The 9,963-nt window shown below is 46.6% G+C and overlaps 1 protein-coding gene across 1 annotated transcript; it reads left to right on the plus strand.

Moving 5' to 3' along the window:
* The first annotated feature begins 5,283 nt into the window (after window positions 1-5,283).
* On the plus strand, window positions 5,284-9,485 carry TMEM88B (transmembrane protein 88B). The gene is made up of 2 exons (XM_009813114.1): window positions 5,284-5,553; window positions 9,216-9,485. Exons 1-2 carry the CDS (start codon window positions 5,284-5,286, stop codon window positions 9,483-9,485), a joined length of 540 nt encoding a protein of 179 aa, XP_009811416.1.
* The last annotated feature ends 478 nt before the right edge of the window (window positions 9,486-9,963 follow it).

Below are 9,963 nucleotides of genomic sequence, written 5' to 3' on the forward strand. Positions count from 1 at the left end.
TCCTACGGCCGTCCTGCAGCGAGCTCCAGAGTCCCAAAACACACATGAGCCGGGGGCTCAGGAAGGTGGCAGCATGGAGTGAGAGAGCTGGTCTAGGACTGTAGAAGGGAGATGGGATGCAAGCAGAAGTGCTTTTGAAATCTGCTTTAAACGTTTGGATTAGTTAGTACAACTTTCAAACATTTCAATGCTTGACATTCAAAAATGAACAAGTAGAGGAACATCTTCATATTTGGGGGATAGTTGTCTATTGTTTTTTGACTAACAGTGCAGAGCTGTGGTAAATTAATTTATAATCAGTTTAAAGAAGTAATTTTTAGATGTATTTTTCAGTTTGAAAAACAAGGAAAACCATTATTCCCTGCGATGAGAGCGTGCAGTACACTGTGGTACCCAAGATGTTCTTTAGCACTCCAGCTGGGTGGGGTAACCAAACACAAGAATAATCTTTCAGTGGAAGAAAACAGGATTCCTTAGGGCTGTATTCCACAGTGAAATTCAGCTTATGCCATGGCTCCTTCAACCCCCTCTACTCAGTTCTGTGCTTCTGGTTTCACTTCTCTCCGGTGAGGCTCAGATGGTCCAGGACTCCTCTCTGTGGCTGGGGGACTGGCAGGCTGGCTGTGGACAGCGAGCTTCAGTGCTTTGGTCAGTCCAGTACCAGAAACTCTCGGTGCCTGCTGCCCGAAGGAGAGTAATTGCTTTCTGGATTTCACACTTCTTTTCCCTACCCTGCTCCTTCAAGGGCAGCTGAGTTCAATACAGACAGATGTTGACTTTAATCTGTGCTACAAATTAATGTTTTCTCTTATTTACCAGTATATTCCTCCTGGAACAAATCAGGAGACAGGCTGCTGGCAGTGCTGAGAGTCTATTTTTAGCCTTCTTCCCCTCACTTGGCACTTTTTTTTTCTTCACTGTGAGAGAACTCATCAGAGAGAATAAATAATAACAAACAAAACAGATGAATTAAATTCAGTGTCACCTTCAGTGCTAGAGCTAGAGAAAATAAAATTACTTGACAGAAATCTAGTTTAAGCCATTAGCACCAGTCCCTGGTGAGGAACAGTGCAGCTTCCCTCTGCTTTGGGTGGAGAATGGGACTCTCTACTCCCGAGTGATGCTACCTCCTTCCCCTGTTGCTCCCTGAGGGTGAGAGGCTTTTCCCTCCACTCAGGAAATACTGAACAGCCAAGCCAAGCCAAGCCAAGCCAAGCCAAGCCAAGCCAAGCCAAGCCAAGCCAAGCCAAGCCAAGCCCCATCGTAGGCAGGGGAATCCATCCATTTATCCATTCGGGATGAATGTCAGGTGAAACTAATAGCCCTCACTCAAAACAGAGGCAGATACAGGGCATGAGAGGCAAAGCAATTTTCTTGGCTGTTGTCTGGCTACTATGTCTAGGGGAGATGCAGAAGACATTCCAAAGAAAATGTGCTTCCGGGAAGAAGTGAGAAAGACACAGCTGGAGAAAGCCCTGAGAGCAGGGCGTCCAGAGAGTCCTTTTGGGCAGAGTGCTTGCTAGAAAGGGACTAGCCCTCTGCGCAAAAAAATACCTCCTGTTATTTGTTCCCTGTCCTATTCAAGAAAAGTTACTCTTGTGCCACTTGGTAAATAAACAGGATTATATTGGAGATACTGGCTCTCACTTTTATTTTCTCCTTCCCGAAACACCACGAAGAAGCTAGAGTTTTGCATAAATAGGAAAACTTCCATTGTCATTGCCACAGTTCGGTCTGAAAAGGTCTTTCGCAACTCAAAGCGGGATGGTGAGAGAGCTGCAGCTCAAAAACTAAGAGTGTGTGCGCATGGGTGTGAACACCCTTGATTTGCGTACGCAATTACCTCCACAGCAAAGCCATTAATTCTGAGAATTGCAGAATACTAGCCTGGCTTTGTAACTTTCCGAAGCTCTTAGGCAGATCCCTGCACTGTAATGAGGCATTGACATATCTCCTCCCACACCTCCGTGTGCCTTCCACTCGATAGCCTGGTTCCCCAGGGAGCTGGCTGACAATAGCAGCGACATGTGGTTTTCCAGAAAATTAATAGCAAACTTTTGATTAGTTCATCTGGTTTGAGTCTTAAAAGGAGGTGGGAACCAAGGGCTGAGGAAGAGATGACCCGTCTTCCCGACTATAAGCAAAGTTTCCCTTTCCAGCACGACCTGGGGTGTTAGGGCCCTCAGGGCACCAATAGTCCTTCATGGCCCTCATAAGCCTCAGCTGAGGCTTCCATCCACACCCTCTGCCCGGGGGGGTATTTAAGCTCAGACCTGGGAGTTTCCCTTCCACCTGAGTTGCTGTTGTAGGTGTCCCTGTTTCTGGGGCTAGCTAGGTTAAGCTGAGGCTGGTCACGGACCTTGTCCTGGGCTCTGACTTGTAGACTGGCTTCCCAGCTTGACCTTGGACCTGCCTTATGGTTGTAAGCTTGCCTGAAGATCTGGACTCTTAATTGCATCTGACCACCATCTCTGAGTCTACTGTTTTCACCTTGCTTGGGTACTGCGGGATGGAGCCTTGGCTGGCAGTCCTTTGCCATGCCGGCTGTGCTATCGCACGTGGCTCCCCGTCTCTCGGGGGCCAACAAGAACCTTAATTACTGCCAAGCTTCCAGCAGCCTCCTGGGGCTGAAGCTCTGCATCTCTCTGGGCTTTGAGGTGTGTCAATGGTGAGCAAAGTGCCCCACGTAGCTATGAGTTATTTCTGCTGTTAGTAAGAATGATACACCTGACTTGTGATCAGGTACAGATTAGCCAGATGAATTTTTACTGCCGGATACTGATAGAGCTGAAGCTTGTGAGACCCTTTTGGATGTCTAAGAGGCTCTACAAGAAGAGCTGTAGAAAAAAAAAAAGTGGTAAGTGTGGCTCAACTAATAATTTTCATAGCTGGGGAATTGCATAACAAATATGGACATTGCTGAGCTGTTTAAAAGCTGCTTATTTGTTTCAAAAAGCCTCCTTCTCACTGGTATCACTCATCACACTTTTGAAGTCTCTATCCTCACACGGCTCTGCAACTCACTTCAATGTTAAAGCCTCTGTTTTGATATCCATTATGTGTGGCAGATTGCCAATGGTTTCAATTTATCTCACTGCTCGCTTTCTACAAGTAGTGTGTAACACTCTTCCAGCCCAGGGTGAGAAGGCACTTCCAGCAGCAAGAGAACAGAATTTGTTCGATTGTGTTTTATTGCCATCGAAAGGCAATCCTTCTGGCTACATGGGCCTGTATCTTTGTAGGGTGATATTCTACTTTCTTCCTGCAGTCAGGAAAATGACACGTATGTGCCTTCTAATTGAAATAGTGGCCTGTGACTTGGAAATCTACATCCAAATTTCAGCTTGGAAAGAAGCTTGGGGAACCCTTTTAACTCGACGTATGTCTGTTCCCTGTTTCTAAACCTTGCACCATTAGATATGCCGTGCGCTTGGCCAACATGTATGGAGTGCCTGGCACAATGGAGCTTAACTTCAGTGAAAAGCAATACCAGAAATCAGTAACAGGCTGCTTCACTCACAAGTGATGAATATCAAGCCTGGATAGTGCATTTGCGTTGCCCTCATCACCTCCTCCCAGGGGCACGGCTTTGTCAGAGGCGGCTGTTGAGCCGTGGGATGTTTGGGATGCAGCTGCCCAGAGGTCTGCTAGCCCGAACTTCTCACTGGCAGAGCTCTTCTAGTGGGCCACCAGTAAGTGCTTCATGAGCAGGTCTGCCCAAGTCCTTGGAGAACACTGTCTTTGCAACATGCACATCAGAATTAAAGCTACAGCCAGCCAGTAAATAAGCAAGGCACATAAACATGCCAAAACACCCAACAATGCCAGGGGGATGGGCACCCAAAATGTACAATTTTTTAACAAAAGCATTTAATGAAGGAAAGCTAGCACTCATCTGTATTATAAAATCCTTTTACATTTAGCATTGTATGAACTGCGTTTTTCTGATAACCTTTTTCTAGGGCAGAATTTGCTTAGAGAAATAGCATCAAGTGGAACACCGGACCCCTGGATTCTTTCCCTGACTTGTGCCATAGATGAGCTGTGACTTCTGGTAAGACCTACACTACCTCAGATTCCTCTGGGATTAAGGAAGATTTTTCCCTCCTGTAGTACTATGAGCATGCATATACGAATGTATCTAAAAGGCTACATAAATGTGCTTATATCACTGAAATTATTAAATAATATTGATCATATGAGGCAGATGAAATACTTGATAATTGCTGTGCCTTCAGTACAAGAATATCAATATGTTCTGCAAACAATAACAGTGATGACTGCAGAGAACACAAGATTTCTGTTGTGATTATTATCAATTACTCTAAGGGTTTTTTAATCTAGAGAGAAATTGTAGGAAGGAATCAGGGGCAGAATAACTAAAATTTAAGAGGGACCATCTTGATCTGGGAATGGATGGTTTGAGTGTGGCTCTTGGGTGCTGTGTGCTAAATCACTTGAGTGTGTGAGACAGATGTAAAGGATTGGCTAGCACAGAAAGCAGCTTCAGAACCCACTCTGTAAACAGAGCAGTGTTGCAAAGCTCTGAGAGCCAGCTCGGAAAGGAAGACACTGCTTGTATCTGAGTGCCTGTGACTGCAGGCAGCTGAGAGCAGTGAAACCACGCACTGCCCCAGTCTTTGCTTCCAGCTTTGCAAGGTGTGGGCAAGGACTCCAGCAAGGCAGAGTGGAGAAAGAGCTGCTCTTCCATCTTCACCGGTCACTTCATTTGGATGAGAGTTGAGCAGGAATAGTCACTTGGGTACAGGTTGAAGAGCATGGAAAAATGATTTGAAGTCAAGGAACTGTCTGAAAGTGCCTAAGCCTGATATCTTTAGCAAACAGCAGTGCTCAAAGGTGGAGGAAGATGCTAAAGCTAGGCTCTGTCTGGAACCAAGCAACCTATCAAAGCTAAGACAGCAACTGTTTGGGACCTCTTGGGATCATAATCCTAGGAAGAACAACAACAAATTCAGGAGTACGACGGATTCAAAAGCAAAATAATACTATTGCCAAACTTCCAGCAGCCACATCTACTTCGAAATTGAGGTTGGGACATTGCTGGGAAACATTCTGAAAGGAAACAACCTGTGCTGACCAGGTCCTGGGAAAGCAGGTTGCCAAAAGAAGACTTTCCGTCCTTGTTCCATTATGCTCTCTGGTTAAGTATTCTTGTCCGTGTGTGGAAGAGGCAGGAAAAGTGTCTGCCAGTTACTTCCCAGGTCTGTTGCCGAAAGCAAAGAAACCATAAGAGTGTGGGTTGATTAGCCATCTTCTTGAAGAATGTCTGGCCAGGACACTGAGGACTTTGGAGCAGAAAACCTCTCAGAGAAGTCTCGGATGATTCCCAGCCTCCCGCCATATGACATGGATGACCAGCTCCTTCCCAGGGAGCCACGGAGTGCCTGGTGCTGCTTGGCATGGACCCTGGTGGTAGCCACCATGAACTCCTTGGTCTTTTTCATGAATTTGCTCCTGATGTTTGTTATCTTCACCATTGTGCTGCTTCCTACCATTGTGGTGGTTTACTTTGGCTTCCAGTGCCACTCTCAGGTAAGTAAGCTTTGCTTCATTTGGCTGCTAACAGCCACCTCTAAGGCAGGGCCATCCGTAAGGGTTTTAATTAGTCAGTGGGCAGCAGTGGCTGTAAAGACAAGGCTAGACTCCCCGAGCTTGGCTTTGTTTTCATAAGGGGTGTGTATGTGTATACATTTTTCATGGTGGGGCGGGGGGGATGTGTATAGACTGGGCTGACAAGAACAGGGTTATGGTGGTTCATGCTGACCTGCCGGCTTTTGGTCGCACAAGGGAGCGGTCTCTCCTGCTTGGTGCCCGTGACACAGCTATCACGAGCTGGCACGTGCATTTGTCTGGGGAAGTACAGGCTTTATGGAGTAAGAGTCTTAAAGCAGTTGGCTGGCACCCATACATTCAGTGTCCGTCGGTTAGCACAGAAGGCTCTCACTGGAGAGGCAGAGCACTGGCAGAAGCTGCCTGTGACTGCCCAGCTCCTCGGGGACTGAGACAGCGTGGGACCCCTTCGTCCTGATCCCCTCTGCACTGCACTTTGTACAGTTGTTTAAGTGTAAAGTGATCAGAGATGTACCTACAGCATTTCACAACAAGCTTGCATGAGGTGCCAATCTTGTGGGCACGTCTGAATGCTGGCAGGAATGAGCTAATGCACATTTCTGTCCCTCCCTTCTTCCAGTATTGTGGGAAATGGAAGCTTGGTTGAGCAATGAAGTTGTATTCCTGTGAAAGTAACAAGCAGCTGTGACAGGTCAGGTGAAGACACTCCTGGGCTTGACAGAGTTGCTGTTTGCATTTTAATGTCACAATATTTCTTTCTTTCCTGTGATCTCTGTTACTGAGAGCTGCAAACCTGAAATCCTCCGTAATTCGCAAGATAGGGTTTGTTACTTTCCATTTAAGTGAGCCCTCTACAATGTTTGTCGTATTTGATCTGCCTAATGACTAATTATAGAACTATAAAGTCTACCAGAATATATAATCCCCTTATGCCAATCTAACATTCAGATGTGTTCCCAAATGTGCTGCACAGATTCTCAGACAACAAATGAGGCTGCTTTGTCAGGAAGGGCTCTGGCTGCGCGCGCCTGTTCCAGTTGGTTGCTGTTCTCTGGATTTCATTACTTATGAATTTCTTCTTGGTCTATTGGTATAAATATTTTTAGAATCACTTGACTAAGTGTGGATGTGAAAAAACAGTTCTCCTGTTTTCCTCACAGGCAGTAATGGTTAGAGCAGCTCCATGTGACTTCTCTTGCTGATTATCCTATGTTAGAAGAGCTCTTTTACTTCCTAGTTTGGGAGAAAAACCCCACACCCTGTAGTACCTTCTCCCAACAGGGAGAATTGACTCAAAATACAGATGCTATTGGTCTCCCCATTCCACAGAATCTGAACTAAGGGGACGGTGATTTAAATCTTCTCAAACGGATGTATTTACCAGAGAAATATTGAAAGAAGAAAGTTTTTCTCCTTTCTTTTAATGACATCTGTGCATCCTATCTAACCACCCAAGTCCTTGGGACCTCTGTCTGAGTGCGCAGATCCTGGCACAGGTGGTAGGAAAGGATCCAACCGTGCAGCATAGGTCAGCTGTTGGCCCAGTTTAACCCAGTAAGGCTCTGCTGACTTCTGCGGAGCTGTGTAGGGATATAGCTGTGGAGGTCTCACTCCACAGTGAAGGAGACAGGGGATGTGCTGGAACTTTCCAATAAAGCCATTGCATTGCATTATTCAGCTGACGTCCCAGCAACACAAGTTGTCAGCCCACAGCTCCCTGTCTCGAAGCTCCCTGAGAAGGGGACTGTGCGATTAGTGTTTTCTCAGTACTGATGTATTTGCTGGACTGAGAAGTTTGGCTTTGATTTTTATTGCCCTGAAGTTATGACAACTCATAGCTGCTGTTATTGAAAAGCTTTTCCTGATCCTGCAAACTAATGAACAGGGAGACATCTGCCATGGTAATTATTTTGTAGAACAGGGCAGGCAAGTGCTGCTGCTGGTTGGAGTGAAGCATAATTCATAGAAAAATCATGTACCTCTGGGCCAGGCAATTCCCACTGTGGCTCTGACACCATCTGGAAGTGGTTTACTATGGGATGCAAATGTGTGTGATGCCCAACAGGGTAAAGTGGGAGGCTCTGGAGCGCCTACGGACAGCAAAGGTGGCTCAGAGGGGTCCTGATCTACCTGAATGGTTGTGCAACCCTTCCTCATGTGGGTTGCAACACTTTCCTTTTACAGATCATGGCTGTTAGGATTTTTGCATACAAAAGGGCAGGTGTGTAGAATGACTTTTGTTTTATTGAAGAGTAAGTCTTCACAAGAAATAACCTAACACATTCTCCCTGGGAGAAAGTGCAGTGTGGGTCATTGCCTTGGTAAAATGGCTGGTCTGTCTCCACACGTGCAGTGTGGATGCAGATTCTGTAAGACATGAGGCTTTTTAGGGTAGGCTTGATAACATATTGCCTGTAAAGCCCTTAAGTCAGTTTCTACTATGATCTGAAGCTAGTTCTTGAAAGCCATAAATATGGACTTCAAATGACACCCACAATGGGAAGAAGTATGAGGACTGCCTCCTGGAATTACCCCTTCCAGCTTAGCTCTGCTCAACCCTCACCTTGGAAAACCTCAAGTTCTCCTTTGCACACGCAGCGTTCTCCAGTCAAAGGCTTTGAGGAGATGCAAAAGGTTTTTGAGTACAGCCAAGTACATCACAAGTGAAAGCAACCGTGTTGCTGTTAGCTGTAAGGAGCCTTTTAACCCAGAGTTTTCTCTAATGGGCGTAGAGAGGGATTGCGGCAGTATGGCTTGACAAGAGCAGTCCTTTGTATTTGGGCTACTGCCTTTCAATGCCTTCCTAGCAGACAGAGGCTGATTTCTGCACTGCAGATCCATTAGATGGATTTTTTTTTTTTAGTCTGATGGGTTGTGTTTCTTGTACTGCTGAAAGAACGTGGAAAAAGGAAAGGAAGCTAGGGGATATGGGGGTTGCCTGTAGCATTTGTTAATGCAGAACAACTGAGTGGCTGGACTCGGAGCTCCTGCTGCCAGGGTGAAAGGAGGGCTTTAAATACCACTCAGCAAGGACCAGTTAGTGTACTGGATGCTTTGCAGCAGCATGGGGGGAATGGGCTTTCCTGGCAGAACTTGCAGTGCAAAGAGATGCTGGGAGGTAGAAATGAGTACAGTGTGCACACAAAGACAGAACACAAAGGTGTCTGTTCCAGGCAGGAGTGTGGAGGGTCTCCAGCCAGCGGGTAGCTATGGAATGACCAACCTCTGCCTGAAGAATCTGACATCTTGCTGTATTTTATTTACTTTTTTATAATTTCCAGTGTGTTGTGCCACACACATCGATGTAGCAGCAGGAGGCCTTTTTATTTGGTTTCTGCCTACCAAATGCTAAGCTGTGCTATTCTGATAACTTAATAAAGATTAGTGTTTCCTGCTTCAGGATCAGTGTGCAGTGCTCTTGTCTCACAGTGATGCCGGAATAATTGAAAGCTTGATTAAAATGTGTTGTCAGTCACGTAGTGTAGCCTGAAGATTGCTGAGCTCAGCTCGGAGAGAGGGAAGAGGTGTATTTCTGTGAAAGCACTAGAAACTCAAGGGTACTTTGGTCACTACTCCTATCCGCCACCACGTCTGTGACAAGCTCTGTCTTATTCTTCCCACAGGTGCTGCACTCAGCTGCCCGCTACTGCAAAAGCATCTTGGATGACAACAGCTCTTCTGCCCTCATCATCCTTGGCTTCGTCATCATGTCCCCTCTCATTGTGGTGGCCATGGCTATCTACTGCAGCCTGGCAAGGCGTCTCCGTCTCTTCATGTGCTTCCAGCCGTACAGCAGGGCTGTGTACAAGGGGGTGAAGTGGCGCTGGTATGAGGAGGGAGGTCTGTGCAGCTGTACCAAGGGGTGCAACACTCAGGTCAAGGCCTGGGTATGAGTTTGCAGCACGAGAGGCCCTGCCCTAGCCAGCACCCTCTTCTCCCTGCCCTGTCCCTCCCCACCATCACCTCCCAGAATCACCATCCTGAGGTCTCTGCAGATGAAGGCTGTGCAGTACCTAGATGTGAGAGGAAGGGAGATCCATTAATGAGCTATCTCCTACAGCTTTGTCTGTAAGTGGGTAGGATTCTGCCCACCATGAGGGAAATACAGAAAACACAAGTCCTTGACAGTAAAGGCAACGTTCAGCCCTGAAAAGAACAGGCACTCCTCCCAGTGCCTGTTGCATTCAGAGCACAGCTCTGTTTCCAGTCTTGACAGCATGTGCTGACTCACATGGGACATAGAGTACATGCGTGTAGGATTACACAGTGGTGAGAGTGGCTGCTGACTTTGCTACGTGCCTCGGAGAGGTCTCTTTGGGAAAGGCAGCCTTTGGTGAAGCATCCAGCCAAGAGGAAGCAGCTGTAATTTTC

Source organism: Gavia stellata, chromosome 27 (assembly GCF_030936135.1).
Source record: "Gavia stellata isolate bGavSte3 chromosome 27, bGavSte3.hap2, whole genome shotgun sequence".
Lineage (NCBI taxonomy): Eukaryota > Metazoa > Chordata > Aves > Gaviiformes > Gaviidae > Gavia > Gavia stellata.